Genomic DNA, 19586 nt, shown 5'->3' with positions numbered 1-19586 from the left:
CACATAGACACAGGGGAGTGACAACAATGTAGTACAAACACATAGATCCAAACACAGACACAACAGGACAGGACACACCCACAACAGTTAAACCATATATATAGGAAGATGTTCCTGAACAAGAAGCTAAATTTATTATTTGATCATTCAGATGATGATGGAATATAATGAACATTTTTTTGTGATAGAATTCAGAGAATGCTATTTTGATACAGGCAGACAGATAGATAGACAGATAGATAGGTGGAAGAAGACATCAAAAGCAATACTCTTTTCACTCATGGTAATGACAACATAACACTCAACTAAACTGACTAAACAAACTGAACTACAAAAACACGATAAAACAATAACACTAAGAACACTGTTAAAGCAACATAAACCACAATAATGTTTAAACCCCCAAACTCCCATGGTGCATTGCAGCACAATGTCCATTGTTACTGGTTAGATAAAATTGCTAATTTCTCCAAAGATTCTAGTGCTATCAATGTTCTGTTTTCACAGTATCCATCTTTGACCCAAAATACATAAGCATACCAAACAGCAAATGTCAGCTCTCCCCAGTTTGTGCATAATTGAAGCCATACGCATGCATGCAGGCATGCACACACACGCACACACGCACACGCACACACACACACACACACACACACACACACACACACACACACACACACACACACACACACACACCACACACACATACATAGGCAACTTGGCTATTATATATATAGGGCTGGACTGGGACAAAAATTCTGACCTGGACTTTTTGGTCCAGACTGGCCCACCACTACAATCTGCATGCAGATACTCTGCCAACTCACCGCTGTTGAAGTACATATAAACACACAAGCCCTTAATAACACAACTATACTGAACAATATCCCTTTATATTCTGGAGCCTTGAATAAAATAAATGAGGACAACACAGTTGCTCACTTCATCTTAAAAAGGATGCTGTAGAAAGGATTTAAGATTCAAGAGTTTTTATTTATCACTCACTCACTCACTCACTCACTCACTCACTCACTCACTCACTCACTCACTCACTCACTCACTCACTCACTCACTCACTCACTCACTCACTCACTCACTCACTCACTCAGTGGTGGTGAAACTGCCATGACATTGTTAGGTTGGCACTTGGGATGGGTGAAATAATCTATGGGTGGGCTTTGGGTCTCTGGTGAGATAATCTTCACAGATTATCATGTACTGGGCCTACTGCCCCACCTGTCACAAACCTGAAAATGAAAAATAGAGCAATAGTGTGGAATAGGTTTGAGCAAGATTGCATGCAAAAAAAATGAGTCTGGATGCAATCAGAACTTTGACTAGTTGCTTTTAGTGTGGAAAACAATAGTATAATGATCTGAACAATGGACAAAGACTTTTTTACAGCTCAATGTAATGTACAGCCAATAAAACATGCCAAACGAGGAAATACTTATAATTTGTGTACTGCATCAGTAATATGAGTAATATGTGTTTTACTGTAACAGTAGTTAAGCAGTGTTTTATTAGTTTTAACTGTATAATGTGAAACTATTGAAAGGACAATAAACCATAAACAGTGTCTTAAAAAATATGCCAAAGCACACATATTTGTTATGTTGTTTCATCAATGTTGTTCATGAACAAAGTGGACTCTGGGCATGTTGGTGTATGTTGACACTGTAAACACTTCAGCTCTGGTGACCTGATTTGGGGGATGTCATTATAGGTAGAAATGATCAAAAATTGTGAAAATAGCAGATCTACATGTTCAAACCACATCACATTGCAACATGTGAGTTGTAAACTTGTAGATAAGAAATAAGATAAGAGTAGATATTAGCTCGGGACAGATGTGAGAAGCAGAGACAAAGAGGAAACAGATGAGAACCAGAAAGGAGACAAAAACCAACTAAAACCCCAAAACTGACAGAACCACAACAGATTATTAAGCATCAGATGACAAAGTAAAACCTCTTAATCATTCTAAAGTGCAGTTTTAAGCAGAAAAGAGGTGATAATCGATAAATGACGCAGTGAAGGCAGGTGGACCGTTCAGACAGCAACACTGGAAAAGGTTTTCATTTATATGAAAGGCTAATCATATATATGAATGACTGTTTATCCACACAATGCTGGCAACAAACACACCCACGATCATCGCCACCACCATGGACTCCTGTACGACCTTGATGGCAGCAGTAGCCGTGTCCCTCAATTTCACTGTCCGAATTGTCCGACACAACCGACTGCTGAGCCTGACAGGGATCTGCCGCAGGCCCCTGCAGCAAACAATTCAGAAATGTTTCTGCTCTTAGCAGCATCTGTAGCCAAAGCTCTTTTCCCCCTCTGCACCACCTTTATGTTTCTTTTCCATTTTGTGACTCACAAAATGTAAATAAAAACAGAATACAATGATTTGCAAATCCTCTTCAACCTATATTCAACTGAATACACCACAAGACAAGATATTTAATGTTCAAACTGATAAACGTTTTGTTTTTGTGCAAATATTTGCTCATTTTGAAATGGATGCCTGCAACACATTTCAAAAAAGTTGGGACGGGCAACAAAAGACTAGGAAAGTTGATGAATGCTCAAAGAACACCTGTTTGGAACATTCCACAGGTGAACAGCTTAATTGGAAACAGGTGAGTGTCATGATTGGGTATAAAAGGAGCATCCCCAAAAGGCTCAGCCATTCACAAACAAAGATGAGACAAGGATCACCACTTTGTGAACAATTGCGTGAAAAAATAGTCTAACAGTTTAAGAACAATGCTTCTCAATGTTCAATTGCAAGGAATTTAGGGATTCCATCATCTACAGTCCATAATATAATCAGAAGATTCAGAGAATCTGGAGAACTTTCTACACGTAAGCGGCAAGGCTGAAAACCACCATTGAATGCCTGTGACCTTCGATCCCTCAGGCAGCACTGCATTAAAACCCGACATCATTGTGTAAAGGATTTACAGCGTGGGCTTCGGAACACTTCAGAAAACCATTGCCAGTTAACACAGTTCATCGCTACATCTACAAGTGCAAGTTAAAACTCTACCATGCAAAGTCCCAATTTTATTGGAATTGGGGTTGTAGGTCCGATTTGTTTTGCCAGACAAGCCACTGGGCCTATACTGTGTCTGCAGGCAGCTGAGCTACCATGAAAAAAAAATACAAAGTAGCCTTCAGCCCATTTATTGATCAGCTCACCGGGAAAAAATCCCTGGACTCTTAATGGCCAATCCAAGTGGTTAGTGCACTGGTTTCCGTGTAGAAAGTTTCTGGTTCAAACCTGCCACATTTCTCCGTATAATATCGAGTTGTGTCAGGAAGGGCATCCGGGGTAAAACTTGTGCCAAAACAACATGCAGACCCACCTTGGTTCTACTGTGGCAACCCCTACTGAAAACAAGTGAGCAGCCAAAGAGACTTACTTTATCTTTATATAGTCCAAGCACAAACGTTTTGAGACCATTAGACCTAATGTTTGGGAACGTTTGTGCTAACATTGTTGTGAAACATTCTGGGAACCAAAAAAAACTTTCCTTAAAAAGTTCAGAGAACTTTACAGCTAACATTCTGATAACATTTGACAAACATTCTTATAACATTTTGGGAACTTTATTTTGTTAGCTGAGTTGTTCCATGGCCAGGCCGGAACCCGAATTATTCCTCTTCGATCTGAGGTTTGACTATAGGTCAAACCCTCCTTTCCACCACCCTGGAGTAGATTTTACTAAAGGAAGGTGATGTCCCTGTCATTGGTACACACTTTCTGGTCTCCTTTTTTAAACACGGGGCCACCACCCCAGTTTGCCACTGCGGAGTTGTTTGACTACCTCAGTGACCATCAGGAAAATTGATGATGATCCCTCATCAGCTTCCAGCTCTTCCACTACTTCAGAGGGTGCTCCACTCTGATGCAGGAGTTCCTCTAAGTGCTCCTTCCAGAGACCGATTACCTGAGGTCAACAGAGTCCCATCCTTACTGTATACAGCTTGGATGGTTCCCCGTTTTCCTCTCCTGGGGTGCTACACATTCCTTCAGAAGCACCTTGGTGTCAACAAAAAGTCCTTCTCCGTGGTTGATCTAAACTCTTCCCACACCCGCTGCTTTGCCTCCCCAACAAGAGAGACTGTGCCCTTCAGGCCTGTTGGTACCTTACAAGTGCCTCCGGATTCTTCCGAGATAGCATATCCTGGAAAAGAGTCCTTCTTCAGTCAGGCAGCTTCCCTGGCCACTGGTGTCCACCACAGTGTTCCAGGATTACCGCCCCTTGAGCACCTAAGACCTTCAGTCCACAGCTCCCTGCTGCAGTTTCAGTAATGGAAGCGCTGAACATTGGCCATTATGGTTCATTCCCCCAACCTCCACAGGAATGCCAGAAAAGCTCTGCCGGAGGTGTGAGTTTAAGATCTCATGGACATTGGACTCCTCCAGATGTTTCCATTTCACCCGCACTATCCCTTTGGGCTTATTAGGTCTGTCCAAAGTCCTCCCCATCCTCTGGTAATCGGTTGACAGTTCTGCCTGTCTCTTCATCTGAGTGTCCAGAACATGGCCTCAGATCAGATGATATCATCACAAAATTGATCATCAACCTTTGGCCTAGGGTGCTCTTGTACCATGTACACTATTGAGCATCCCTATGTTGTTCGTTATGGACAGTCCATGACTAGCACAGAAGTCCTCTATCAGGTTTGTTGAACAGGAAAGGCTGGAGACAAATGCAGGACTCAACACAGTAGCTCTGGTTCAAAGAGCGTTTACTGAATAATCAGTGAGGTCTGGTACACAGAGAGACAGTCCAAAAACAGATCAGATCAGAATCATCAGGCGAATGGGCATGTTACGGGATAACAGGCAGGTGGTCAAAACACAACATGGCAGCAGAACTTGAATAACACAAAGGAACAGAGCTCGAAGTGATGGCACAAGGCGCAACGATCAGGCAAATTATCAGTGCAACCAGTGAAGCTTCAATGCACCTAGTAATGAGCTACAGATTGGAAACACCTGTGGAATGATCCAGAACAGGGTGTGGCCCAAACAGAGTGGACGCCCCCCACCAAGCACCAAGCGAGACAGACAAGAGAAATAAGGACAGATACATACAAATACAGTGATCTCTCATTTATTGCGGGAGTTACGTTCTAAAAATAGCCCGCAATAAGCGAAATCCACAAAGTAGTCAGTGTTATTTTTTTACAATTACTATAGACATTTTAAGGCTGTAAAACCCCTCACTACACACCTTATACACTTTTCTCACACGACATTAACATTTTCTCACTTTCTCTCATGTGTAAACACTCTCAAAGTTCAAACCTTAGTAGAAAAATAAGACCAACCTGTTTTCAGGCCCAAACATTTTTTTTGAGAAATAAAAACAGATCATTTTCCTACAAATAATTATGATGGCTTTTAGAACTAACGAATTTAATTTTAACGATCAACCTATGAGGTTGGACACATAAGAATTATTAACAGTGACTGACCAGTATTTCACAGTCCTCTGATTGGGCCTCTTCGTCCTGGTGCGCTTTTTCCACTGAGTCACACCTCGCTGCAGGTATCTTTTTCCAAGTGAAGACACAGTTACGATAGTTGTTGGCGCTCTTTTTTCTTCTGGGCGAGAAGATTCTTATAAAACAGACACACAGAACACAATGCGCGTACTCTCCCTTCGCGGTGCCACAACCGGCCCGCTTGATGAGGACGCAGAACACAGTGCACTGTAAAAAAAAAAAAAAAAAAAAAAAAAGCATGCAAAATTGGATTAAAAAAATCCACGAAACTGTGAGGCCGCGTAAGGTGAACCCGCGTTATAGCGAGGGACCACTGTACAGTTTAATCAGAACATTACAACAATGCATGAACTGCACAGAACTGAAACAGACACCCAAAACTAGGCATGGCAGAAAACTGGATGACACACAGTACGTGACATCCACTAATAAACAACTGCTTTGGGTTTAGATCAAGGAGGCCGTCCTCCCAACCATGCCTCTCCAGGTGTCTCTGTTATGTGTACATTGAAGTCCCAGAGCAGAACAATGGATTCCAAGCTGGAACCCCCATGCAGAACTCCAGCCAGGGACTCCAAGAAGGCTGAATATTCCAAACTGCTGTTCAGTGCATACGCACGAACAACAGTCAGAGTTTTCCCCTGCGCAACCCGAAGGCGCAGGGAGGTGACCTTCTTGTCTGCCGGAGTAAACTCCAATGCAGCGGCACTCAGCCAGAGGCTCATGAGTATCCCACACCCGCCTGGCACCTCACACCCTGGGCAACTCCAGAGAAGAATAAGGTCCAATCCCTATCAAGGTGAGTTGTTCCAGAACTGAGGCTGTGCGTGGAGGCGAAGCCTACCAGATCTAACTGGTAGTGCTCCACCTCCTGTACAAGCTCCAGTTCCTTCCCACACAGCGAAGTGACGTTACCCTCCCCCAGAGCTAGCTTCTGCTGTCTAGATCTGGTCCATCAAGGCCCTCGACTCTGCTGCCAACAATGGGACGGTTGCACCTCTGCGGGTAGTGAGACCACAGGGTTGAGATGGATAGTCCATGTTGCCTCTTCAGGGGTGCATTTCAGCACAATGTCCATTGTTTACTGTGGTTAGTTAAAATCGCTAATTTCTCAAAAAATATTTTTCCTATCAACTTTCGGTTTTCGCAGCATTCATCCTTGACCCAAAATGCATAAGCATACCAACGGCAAAAATGTCAGCTCTCCCCGGTTTTGGTGTGATCGAAGCCATAAACACACACGCATACAGAGGCCACTTGGCTATTAATACAGTGGTGAAAAGTAAGTATTTCATACACTATCAATTTTGCAAGTTTTCCAACCTAAAAAAAATGGACAGGTCTGTAATTTTTAATTGTAGGTAGACCTCATCTGTGAGAGACAGAATCTAAAAAAAAAGAAAAATTCCAGAAAATCACATTGGATGATTTTTTAAAACAGCTAAACTGCTTTCCTGCTCAGGTATCCCATCGTGTCACCCAGAGATAACTGTGCTGGCAATCTGTTAACCCTCCCAGGAGTTCGATCATATGGCCTTCGTCCAGCCAGTGAACGCTACGATGTCTTTTGTTACGTGGAAACGTTTACAAGGTGAGGAGCCTGAACCCTATTGTGCACTGAAGTAATCTGTTTTTGTTTTATACACATAAGTATTTTCCTGAATATTTGTCTTCTTGCAGGTGAGGTCTTCTTTACAGTGATTATGACAGCTTCTCCTATGAGGAGGCAGTGCAGCATTGTCAAAAGCTCAATACCACCCTGGCCACCACCGGCAGCTTTATGCCGCTTGGAAACAAGGACTTGATAAGTGCCGTCCAGGCTGGCTGATGGACCGCAGTGTCCGATACCCATCACAACCCCCAGGACACACTGTGGAGGGGCCAGGTGGGGTTCACATTATCTACTCCTTCCCCAACCAGACAGGCTTCCCAGATGAGCACTCGCGCTACGATGCTTACTGTTTCAAAAGTAAGAAAGGTAAGGATAATATTCATTTAAATCTTTACTAAAGCTAGAAGTGGCACTCGTAGAGTGCAACATTATTACGCTACTCTATAACACAATATTAAAAATTTAAATGTTTGACACAGATTGATGTAAATTCATTACTTTTGATGTAGTGTTACCATCATATATGGTTCTATGTAGCCTTGACATTTGATCCATTTGGTCTCATATTGAACCGCTTTATCTTTGTCTAACACACAACCCATCCATCATTCATCCATAATGGCTCAAACTGTTTGAGTTAAACCATTATGATCTTGAGTTTGAAATTTCAAGCTTATCCCAGGTCAAAAGTCATGTGACCAATAGGAAAGGTGATATATGACCTCTTATTATTGTTTAATAGTAACTATTGTTTCCTCTACCCTCTCCACCTTAAGGTGTATTTATATATATATTGCATTACATAGAATTGGATTACTCAAAATTTACATGCATTTTTCATGCAAGCTCGTGGAGGGGTGGAGCACCTGGCCAAAAAAGAATCCATTAAATGTTGGTACAGATTCAGATTAACGAATGGATCCATGTCTTTGTTCCTCCTTTTGTCAACATTACCAAACTGGTCGTTTTTACTCAATGTGCCAGCAGTGCAGCAGGGTATTGGAGTCATTTGTGAGTGTTTGTGTCGGTCTCTGTTGTGTGGGCCGCTGAAGAGGAGGTACTGCTGGCCCACCATCACCAGAGGGCGCCCTGCCTGGAGTGCGGGCTCCAGGCACCAGAGGGCGCCGCCGCCTCACGTGAGCAGCTACGGTGACAGCTGTCACCCATCACCTGAGACAGCTGACGGCAATCATCAGTGGGGTATATCAGCAGGACGGCATCTCCACTCATTGCCGAGATATCGTTTCTACCAGAGAGGTAACATATCAAAGCCTACTGAGTACACAGTTTTGACTGAGCTAGTTATTGGTTTACTGTTCCAACGAGAGGTGGAGGTACCTTTCCTGCCGTTCGGAGTTCTGGGTGCAAACGCGCCCCCATCTAACTGTTCTTTTTCCCTCGCCAGCAGTACCAGGTCCGACACGCGGAGGCAGTGGCCACCTGGAGGTCGGGACTTGGCGGCTCCAGTATTCCCGGGGTCCCTGTGGCGGAGGAAGCCGTGTGGTTCCGGTCTTACCTTGGAGAGGCGTCTCCTATCTTCGGCCTGCCCACACGACACCTTTGTGTATTGACTTTTGTCCAGTTCTGTAATTGGTTGTATTCTTGTGCACATTCACAACAGGAAAGCGTTGTATTTTGACTACTCCATTGTCGTTCATTTGCGCCCCTGTTGTGGGTCCGTGTCCTACACTTTCCCAACAGGATATCTCGGCCCAGCGTCATGGGATCCCGAGGGCGTCAACCGCTGTTGAACGGCCAATGGAGAACAAGGCGCACAGGCGTCCACAGGAGGGGTAATCGGTGAGTGTAGCGGATCCTCACCGCTTTCACGACTCGGTTAGACTTGATGGCCGAGCAGAACGCCCTCCTGAACCGCAGGTGGAGGCTCTTGCCGCGCAGGTGGAAGCGCGCCCCCGGGCGCCGCTGCGGCTCTCCCTCCCGTAGACCCTGTCGTGAAACCGACGTTCCACTGGTTGTCCAACGACCCCCCCCACCATCCCCTGAAGCATACATAAGCCCCCCGGAGCCGTACGGAGGCCGTGTGGAGACGTGCGCGGATTTCCTTATGCAGTGTTCGCTCGTCTTCGCACAGCGTCCCGCCATGTACGCGGACCGACGCTAGCAAAGTAGCTTATGTGATAAATCTGCTTCGTGGTGAGGCACGCGCTTGGGCTACAGCGCTCTGGGAGCAAAGTTCACGGCTCCCTCTGACATATGATGGGTTTGTGAGGGAGCTCAGAACAGTGTTCGATCACCCTAATAGAGGAGAGACCGCTTCAGCCGTGCTGCTGTCAATGAGACAGGGGCGCCGGAGCGCAGCTGCCTATGCAGTCGACTTCCGCATCGCGGCTGCGAGGTCCGGCTGGAATAACACTGCCCTCCGCGCCGCCTTCGTAAACGGACTGTCATTGGTCCTCAAGGAGCACCTAGTGGCTAAGGACGAACCGCGGGATTTGGATGGGCTTATCGATCTTGTCATACGATTAGACAATCGGTTAAATGAGCGCCGTCGGGAACGAGACGAAGGGCGTGGCCAGGCACACGTCGTCCCTCTCCCTCCGGTTCCAACCGCGTTCCGCCCTCCCCACGCTCCACGGCCCCTGCGCTCCGTGCGATCACAGCTCCCCCTGCTGACGAAGCTATGGACACGAGTAGGGCAACATTTAGGGCACCGGCCACACAGAGGAGACTGGCCCGCGGAGCGTGTTTTGTTTGTGGCTCGATTGAGCATCAGGTACGAGACTGCCCCGAGCGGTTAAACACCAACGCCCGCCCCTAGACACTGGGCTAGGGGGGGGCCGAGGCGTGCACGTGGGACACACCCACATCGCCACACGACTCCCAGTTACAATCCTTTATGAGGATTTAACCCTGAAGGCCCCAGCACTGGTGGACACGGGCTCAGAAGGGAATTTGCTTGATAGCAAATGGGCCAGGGAGATAGGGTTCCCTCTGGTGGCACTTACCTCGCCTGTGCAGGTACGGGCACTAGATGGCTCCCTACTCCCTCCAATCACTCACAAGACACCACCAGTAACTCTGGTGGTGTCGGGGAATCACCGGGAGGAGATCGAGTTTTTTGTGACTCCGGCCACCTCCCGTGTGATTTTAGGTTTTCCCTGGATGTTGAAACACAATCCCCGGATCGATTAGCCGTCCGGGGTAGTGGTCCAGTGGAGCGAGACCTGCCATCGGGTATGTTTAGGTTCCTCGGTTCCTCCCGGTTCCCAGGCCAGGGAGGAGGTCAGAGCCCCGCCCATCTAGGGACGGTGCCGTGCAGTACCATGACCTTGCGGAGGTGTTCAACAAGGATCTGGCACTCACCCTTCCCCCGCACCGCCCGTATGATTGTGCCATTGATTTTGTTCCAGGCGTTGAGTTCCCGTCCAGCAGGCTGTAACAACCTCTCACGACCTGAACGCGAATCAATGGAGACCTACATCCGGGACTCTTTGGCTGCCGGGTTGATCCGGAATTCCACCTCCCCGATGGGTGCGGGTTTCTTTTTGTGGGGAAAAGGATGGCGGATTACGTCCATGCATTGATTACAGGGGGCTGAACGAAGTCCACGGTTCGTAACCGATACCCCTTACCCTTGTTGGATTCGGTGTTCACGCCCCTGCATGGAGCCAAGATATTCACCAAGCTTGATCTTAGGAATGCGTATCACCTGGTTTCGGATTCCGGAAGGGAGACGAGTGGAAGACGGCATTTAAACACCCCGTTGGGTCATTTTGAGTACCTGGTCATGCCGGTTCGGTCTTACAAATGCCTCCCGCGACGTTCCAAGCATTGGTAATGATGTCTTGCGGGACTTCCTGCACCGATTCGTCTTCGTATATCTAGACGACATACTCATCTTTTCTCCGGATCCTGAGACTCATGTCCGACATGTACGTCAGGTACTGCAGCGGTTATTGGAGAACGGCTGTTTGTTAAGGGCGAGAAGTGTGGGTTTTCATCCGCAACCTCTTTGTCCTTCCTGGGGTTCATCATCTCCCCCAACTCCGTCGCTCCTGATCCGGCCAAGGTTGCAGCGGTGAGAGACTGGCCCCAAACCCACAAGCCGTAGGAAGCTGCAACAGTTCCTCGCTTTGCAAATTTCTACAGGAGGTTCATTAAGGGCTACAGCCAGGTTGTTAGCCCCCTGACAGCCCTGACCTCACCAAAAGTCCCCTTCACCTGGTCGGATCGTTGCGATGCCGCGTTCAAGGAGTTGAAACGGCGCTTCTCGTCTGCACCCGTTCTGGTGCAGCCCGATCCTAGTCGCCAGTTTAGTGGTTGAGGGTGGACGCCTCGGACTCAGGGATAGGAGCTGTGCTGTCCCAGAAGTGGGAAGACCGATAAGGTCCTTCATCCGTGTGCCTATTTTTCCCGCAGGTTGACCCCGGCTGAACGGAACTATGACGTCGGCAACCGAGAACTCCTTGCGGTGAAAGAGGCTCTTGAAGAGTGGAGACACCTGTTGGAGGGTACGTCCGTGCCATTCACGGTTTTCACTGACCACCGGAACCTGGAATATATCAGGACCGCCAAGCGGCTGAATCCCAGGCAAGCCCGCTGGTCACTGTTCTTCGGCCGTTTTGACTTCCGCATCACCTACCGGCCCGGGACCAAGAACCAGAAGTCGGATGCCTTGTCCCGGGTACACGAAGACGAGGTCAAGGCGGAGTTGTCGGATCCACCGGAACCCATCATCCCGGAGTCCACTATCGTGGCCACCCTCACCTGGGACGTAGAGAGAACCGTCCGGGAGGCCCTGGCACGAAGCCCGGACCCTGGGGCTGGACCAAAGAACAGACTTTACGTCCCACCAGAGGCAAGGGCTGCAGTCCTGGACTTCTGTCACGGCTCTAAGCTCTCCTGTCATCCAGGGGTGCGAAGAACCATGGCAGTTGTCCGGCAGCGCTTCTGGTGGGCGTCCCTGGAGGCCGACGTCCGGGATTATATCCAGGCCTACACCACCTGTGCCAGGGGCAAGGCCGACCATCGCAAGGCTCCGGGACTGCTACAGCCGCTGCCCGTGCCTCATCGCCCCTGGTCCCACATCGGCCTGGATTTTGTCACGGGCCTCCCGCCGTCCCAGGGAAACACCGTGATCCTCACGATAGTGGACCGATTCTCCAAGGCGGCCCACTTCGTGGCCCTCCCGAAGCTCCCAACGGCCCAGGAGACAGCGGACCTCCTGGTCCACCACGTCGTCCGCCTGCATGGGATACCATCAGACATCGTCTCCGATCGCGGTCCCCAGTTCTCCTCGCATGTCTGGAGGAGCTTTTGCCGGGAACTGGGGGCCACGGTCAGTCTCTCGTCCGGGTATCACCCCCAGACCAACGGGCAAGCAGAGCGGGCCAATCAAGAAATGGAGCAAACACTGCGTTGTGTGACAGCCGCGCACCCGGCGGCCTGGAGTACTCATCTGGCCTGGATCGAGTACGCCCACAACAGTCAAGTGTCATCAGCCACCGGCCTCTCCCCCTTTGAGGTGTGTTTGGGGTATCAGCCCCCGTTGTTCCCGGTGGTTGAGGGAGAGGTCGGTGTGCCCTTGGTCCAGGCCCACCTGCGGAAGTGCCGTCGGGTGTGGCGTGCCGCCCGTTCTGCTTTGCTGAAGGCCCGGATGAGGGCGAAGACCCATGCGGACCGGCGGCGGACCCCGGCCCCTACGTATCGCCCCGGGCAGGAAGTGTGGTTGTCCACCAAGGACATTCCACTGCAAGTGGCCTCCCCAACACTCCAAGACAGGTACATAGGTCCGTTTAAAATTCTCAAGGTCATCAATCCCGCCGCAGTGAGGCTTCGGCTTCCAGCCTCACTGCGGATCCATCCAGTATTTCATGTGTCAAAAATCAAGCCCCATCACACCTCGCCCCTCTGTACACCCGGTCCGGCACCACCTCCTGCCCGGATCATCGATGGCGAGCCGGCTTGGACAGTGCGCCGGTTGTTGGACGTCCGACGGATGGGCCGGGGCTTTCAATATCTGGTGGACTGGGAGGGGTACGGTCCCGAAGAACGCTCCTGGGTGAAGAAGAGCTTCATCCTGGACCCGGCCCTCCTGGCCGACTTCTACTGTCGCCACCCGGACAAGCCCGGTCGGGCGCCAGGAGGCGCCCGTTGAGGGGGGGGGTCCTGTTGTGTGGGCCGCTGAAGAGGAGGTACTGCTGGCCCACCATCACCAGAGGGCGCCCTGCCTGGAGTGCGGGCTCAAGGCACCAGAGGGCGCCGCCGCCTCACGTGAGCAGCTACGGTGACAGCTGTCACCCATCACCTGAGACAGCTGACGGCAATCATCAGTGGGGTATATCAGCAGGACGGCATCTCCACCTCATTGCCGAGATATCGTTTCTACCAGAGAGGTAACATATCAAAGCCTACTGAGTACACAGTTTTGACTGAGCTAGTTATTGGTTTACTGTTCCAACGAGAGGTGGAGGTACCTTTCCTGCCGTTCGGAGTTCTGGGTGCAAACGCGCCCCCATCTAACTTCTTTTTCCCTCGCCAGCAGTACCAGGTCCGACACGCGGAGGCAGTGGCCACCTGGGAGTTCGGGACTTGGCGGCTCCAGTATTCCCGGGGTCCTGTGGCGGAGGAAGCCGTGTGGTTCCGGTCTTACCTTGGAGAGGCGTCTCCTATCTTCGAGCCTGCCCACACGACACCTTTGTGTATTGACTTTTGTCCATTTCTGTAATTGGTTGTATCGTTGTGCACATTCACAACAGTAAAGCGTTGTTATTTTGACTTACTCCATTGTCCGTTCATTTGCGCCCCCTGTTGTGGGTCCGTGTTCCTACACTTTCCCAACAGGTCTCTCTGCCTTTGTGCAAAATAATTCAGAAACTGATGAGCAGATTTTTAATAAACCTGGTAGAATGATTCCTTGAGTGAGGCTCTTGAGATGATTAACTCTTTGAGTGAATGAGTGAAAAGTCAAGTTCACCAGCGTGGACATTTTCCAGGATATCTCCACAACCAATAGGGGCTAGAGGGGTGATTCCAAGTTCATAACCGATCAGCTAATCACTTCTTATAGCATGGTATAAGTGCCGTCATGATGAGATTACTAAAACACCATTTCACTGTACTCCTAAAATCACATTTCCTGGATATTTGCAACCAGTAGACCTAGATTAACAATGTCTGGCTTCATGATCTTACTACTACCACTTCTTCTTATCTTGAAATGATGACAGTGCAGTATTATCTGCATATGCAAGATGTACGCCACCCCTCTGATGGATTTCATTCATTGTTGGCAATCAGGAAACAATGCAGGCACTTTATTTTGTTGAACTTGGGTTGGTTGTGGTTTATATGATACAGTTTGGCTGTTGCACATTTCATGTGCCCCATTCAGTATGTGCCTATAGATGTTATACAAGTACATATACCTTGCAAGTATACATTTTGAGATAGCATGAATATGTATGAATATAGTTGTTTAATTTATGTTTCGTCTGTTCTAACACTTTTTAAAAACTAAATTTGTGGATTTCAGATGAAGCACCTGCTGTTGATATTGATATTGAACCCTCCTTTGACCTGACGATAGTGAAGGTGGACGTGACCAACAAGACAACAATCACAACTGAGCAAATTGCCCCAACTGGTAAGAGACCTCCATGAAAACCTTTCTCTTGAACAGGGAATTTCTGACCATTTTATTTTACAAAAAAATAGTAAGAAAGTAACTGTCCTTTTCTGTTTAAAGGAAAAAGCTGATTACTTGGTAGGTTTCACAAAGATAGCAAAGAGGAGAAAATAATCAATAAATAAATACATAAATTGAACAACATGATATTCCCGTCAAACTGTGGGATAGTTCTCACAAAATAATTCAAATTAAAGGTCAACAGTAGATATTTGATATGATATATATGATTAGTTTGAATACTTGTCACAATTATTTGATGTTTATAAGCATTTCGTAGTTTCTTCAGCATTGTTGTTTCATCATTTTTAATGACACCAAAGATTTTTGCACATGGCATCAGTGTGTAGAGGCCAGTTCCCCACAGCATCAAATCTGCCTTTGCTAATTTTGTAGCTGCCAACATGTTTTGTTGGAAAACTTACAACTGCTTCATGTTTTTTAGTTGAACCTTCCATTGTTTACACTGAAAATGAAACCAGTGTAAATGTGACTGTCATAGAGGAGGAAAAAATCATCAGTGCAACAGTCACAATTCAACAAGTTGCTCCAACAGGTAAGGCAAGCCAGTTGGAAACCTCTGTGTGAATGAAAATGGTCACAAACTCACCATTAGCATTAGTGTTGTACAATAAAGTGCCTTTATTCAAATTTTTCCTGTCCAATTTGTCTAACCCATTTTACCTCCAGTTCATGCTGATGTGTTCTGCTTTGGCTCAGCTGATCTTTCAGCCAGTGGGGAACCCTCAGGCGAGTCTGGTGTCTTCAGCGCCAGTGGCGATGTCTCTGGATCAGGACTTCACATCATCTTCAGTGGTGATGGGGACATCGTCTCCACAGATGGATCTGCCTCTGGAGGTCCCCAGGAGGCAGGGGAGGGAAGTGCTGAAATCTGCACACATGGAGAACTGGGATCTGGGGTCAGTGCATCTGGATCTGCATCTGGGGAGGGGATGGATGGACCGTCTGGTTTCAGTGGCTTCACATCTGGATTAGGTTCTGCCAGTGGACTTGGCGATATCAGTGGAAGTGGCGACATCAGTGGAGTTGGCGATATCAGTGGACTTGGTGATATCAGTGGAAGTGGCATCATCAGTGGAAGTGGCGTCATCAGTGGAAGTGGCATCATCAGTGGAAGTGGTGAAGACTCAGTAATTATAATGGTGGGTGAAGAATTGGTGGATCTATCAAAAACACAAGCTAAACCAACAGAGCAGGAATTTGGCCAGAGTGGAATTGATATCAGTGGTGCTTTCTCAGGATCAGGTATATCTGGATTCTCAGGATTAGATATATCTGGCTTCTCAGGTTCGGGTATATCTGAAATCTCAGGTTCAGATATATCGGGATTCTCAGGATCAGATGTTTCCGGATTCTCTGGAACAGATATATCTGGATTCTCCGGAACGGATATATCTGGATCCTCTGGCTTCTCAGGATCAGATATATCTGGAATGTCAGGATCAGATGTTTCAGGATCAGGGATCATTTCTGGATCAGGCACAAGTGGATTTCCTGAAATATCATTTGTCGAGCACAGTCTGGTTGACTTAACAGGTGAAGTTTCTGGAGAGCAGGAAGTGTCTGGATATTGTCCCTTTGGGTCAGGGTTTCCCAGTGGTTTCCCAAGTGGTTTTCCATCTGGTCTTTCAGGCAGCGGCTCTGCCTCTGGGGAAATTTTCCATTCCCATGGTGATGTCATCTACATAACAGATGAACCAATGTTGGAAGTGACTACACATAAACTGGCACACCAACCTGAACAGGGCAGGGGGGTGGTGGAGATAAGTGGGATGGGAAGTAGATCAGGGATCCATGTTGAATCCAGTGGCACTTTGACCCACAGCTGGGACACCTCAGATAGCAGAGCCAGTCATGAAGAATCAATCACAGAAGAGGTTTCTATAGTCCTCCCAACTAGATCCACCGTCACTTCCCTAGAGTACATCACCAGCCTGAGTCAATCAGGTGTTGAAGAGAAGTTGGATGTGGAGCCAGAACAGGAAGGACATGCAGGACCTACAGATGAGATTTATGTCACAAGTCCAGCAGAGGCCTACACCAGCCCAACTACAGCAGCATCAATGCCACTTGTAACTCCTGCAGCTGTGGAACAGCCCGAAACAACTGAATGTAAGTGGTCAAAGTGTTTACTTTGCTGATATTTTGCAGACTTTCAAATTTACTGTGGGGAAAATTTGTGGGCACAATTTTTTGTTTACTCTGTGATTTTTACCTGTGCCATGAAAGTCATGATTTCACCTGTGTTTGTTGGTTTGCTGTTCACTGGAATTACTCAAAACCATCTCAAATGGTTTTTACAAACTTGGTGGAGGGGTAGGATGGGGAAGAACCCATGATATATGGTATAGATCTCTATCCATGGGTGATTTTTGTTTCACTTTTATCAACTTTGCAATACTGAGCCTTTGGGAGAACATTCAAAAATGAGGTCAAAAGTCTCACAAAAAGGAATCTACCTCTGCACCCTAGTTTAATGGGGTTCTTTCTTGGTCTTTGTCTCTCCCGTCTACCAAGTTCCATGGAAAACAGGGTTTTTTTTTTCTTCTTGGTTTTTGTAACACTGGTGGCAGTCAGGGGCAAGCAGGGTGACTTGGTGGTTAGCACTGTTGCCTCACAGCAAGAAGGTCCCAGATTCACTTCCAACTTTGTCCCTTTCCTTGTGCAGTTGCATGTTCTTCCCATGTTTGCACGTGTTCTCTCCAGGTGCTTAAATTTAAATGTTAGGTTAAGTGAAATTGGTGATTCTAAATTAAACGTAGTATGAGTGTGAATGTGCTTGTCTGCTATATGTATTGGCCCTGTGATAGACTGGCTGCCCATCCAGGGTGTACCCTGCCCCTCGCCCAAAGACCAGTGGGAACAGCTCCACCTCCCCACGTGACCCTTAATTGGAATAAGCGGATTGAGAAATGAATGAATGAATGAATGAATGAATGGTGAGCGTCAACCCAACTATTTTTCAGACAGTGTTTATAGGTTTAAACACTGAAGGGTGATAACTGCACAACCCACATATCAAATGTTTAGTCGCCTATATTCTACCTGTCCTACTGGTTGTATGTTCTTGATGTTGGTGTCAAATTACAACTCCAAGTCAGAAAAGGTGGGACAGTATGAGTAATGCAAATTAAAATCCCCTACAGTGATTCTTACATTTACTTTGACTTCTGTTTCATAGTGTAGCGGGATGAAAGTCCCGGGTCCCAATTGAAAAGACGTTCCCGCTAGCTTGGCTAACGGGGAGTTCCCCTTTGGCTGACCTGGTAGAGGAACGGTCTTTTGGTGCGAGCTGCGTGGGTTCGATCCCCCACCGTCGTCCCGGCCACGAAGGTCCTGCTGCTTCAATCTGGCGTCACGAACAGGATGTGGGTCACAGAGTATGCTAACATGCACCTGTGACTTCAGGACAAAGTCAAAAATGGTGGGGAGATGTGTAGCGGGATGAAAGTCCCGGGTCCCAATTGAAAAGATGTTCCCGCTAGCTTGGCTAATGGGGAGTTCCCCTTTGGCTGACCTGGTAGAGGAACGGTCATTTGGTGCGAGCCGCGTGGGTTTGATCCCCCACCGTCGTCCCGGCCTCGAAGGTCCTGCTGCTTCAATCTGTGTAGCGGGATGAAAGTCCCAGGTCCCAATTGAAAAGACGTTCCTGCTAGCTTGGCTAATGGGGAGTTCCCCTTTGGCTGACCTGTAGAGGAACGGTCTTTTGGTGTGCGAGCCGCGTGGGTTTGATCCCCCCACAGTCGTCCTGGCCACGAAGGTCCTGCTGCTTCAATAGCAAACAGTATGAACCCAAGATATTTCATTTTTTGTGGTCAATTTCATATTATGTGTTATTTACTACTACTGCATTTCAGGCATGTAACACATGCCAAAAAAGAGGGGGACAAGGCAATTTAGGGCTAGTAATGAGGTAGAATAAATAAATAAATACATAAATAAATAATTTATTTCAAATAGATGATGTCAACAGGTGATTGTAATTATGATTTCATACACATGCAGTATCCATGAAAGGCTGATTCTTTGAAGAGCAATGATGTGTAGAGGCTCTCCAGGATTACCAGTTTGTTAACATTTGCATGCAAAAAGTATTGAACTGTTCTAATCAGTGTTCCTCACAGAAAAATTGGAAAATTTCAGAATGTATAATATTAAACGATTGCAATTCCCTGAGACAGCATTGTATGAAGAACAGACATTCATCAATAGCTGATATAACCACATGGGCAAGGGATTATTTTGAAAAATGTTTGTCAAGCATTACAATACAGAGTTACAGTCACAAACTTCACAGCAACGTCGGCAACTTCACAGTCGTGGGGCACTTGAACAAATTTCACATCCAGCTCGACAGTGATCATCTGCTGACTGTTGTCGTGTTAATAGCACAAATGGCCACACATTTTCTAAGTGCCATGCGAACGGTGTTAGATGTTCGTGTGTGTCACCTGGAATTTGGCCGACACCTGCCGTGAGAGGGTTCAATGGGCTCGCACAGCACACTCTGTCTTTCAACCGCTGGTATGTGCAAATAGTGTAGCAACAGGTATACAAGGTGTTGGAGGCAGCTTCGATTTCACACGTATTGCATACGATTCCTGCTTCATGCGCACTTCATACGCAAGTCGACCACATTCGTACTATGTGTGAAGGGGCCCTAAGATATGTTTGCCTGAAGAATGGGACAAAATAACACCTGAAACGCTTCATCGATTGTTTCCTCAATCCCAAAATGTCTTAAGTGTTGTTAGAAGGAATGGCAACATTACAAAG

At 47.3% G+C, this 19586-nt stretch overlaps 1 protein-coding gene across 1 annotated transcript in view; it reads left to right on the top strand.

The window, feature by feature from the left end:
* The window catches only part of acanb (aggrecan b), a 114213-nt gene that overhangs the window by 30191 nt on the left and 64436 nt on the right, over positions 1–19586 (top strand). Inside the window, 6 exon segments of the mRNA XM_034175450.1 lie at positions 6992–7120; positions 7228–7301; positions 7304–7507; positions 14637–14747; positions 15235–15345; positions 15480–16922. Of these exon segments, the coding sequence (XP_034031341.1) occupies positions 6992–7120; positions 7228–7301; positions 7304–7507; positions 14637–14747; positions 15235–15345; positions 15480–16922 (2072 nt within the window).

The sequence above is a fragment of the Thalassophryne amazonica genome, chromosome 8 (assembly GCF_902500255.1).
Source record: "Thalassophryne amazonica chromosome 8, fThaAma1.1, whole genome shotgun sequence".
NCBI lineage: Eukaryota > Metazoa > Chordata > Actinopteri > Batrachoidiformes > Batrachoididae > Thalassophryne > Thalassophryne amazonica.
This window is presented reverse-complemented; position numbering and strand designations above follow the sequence as displayed.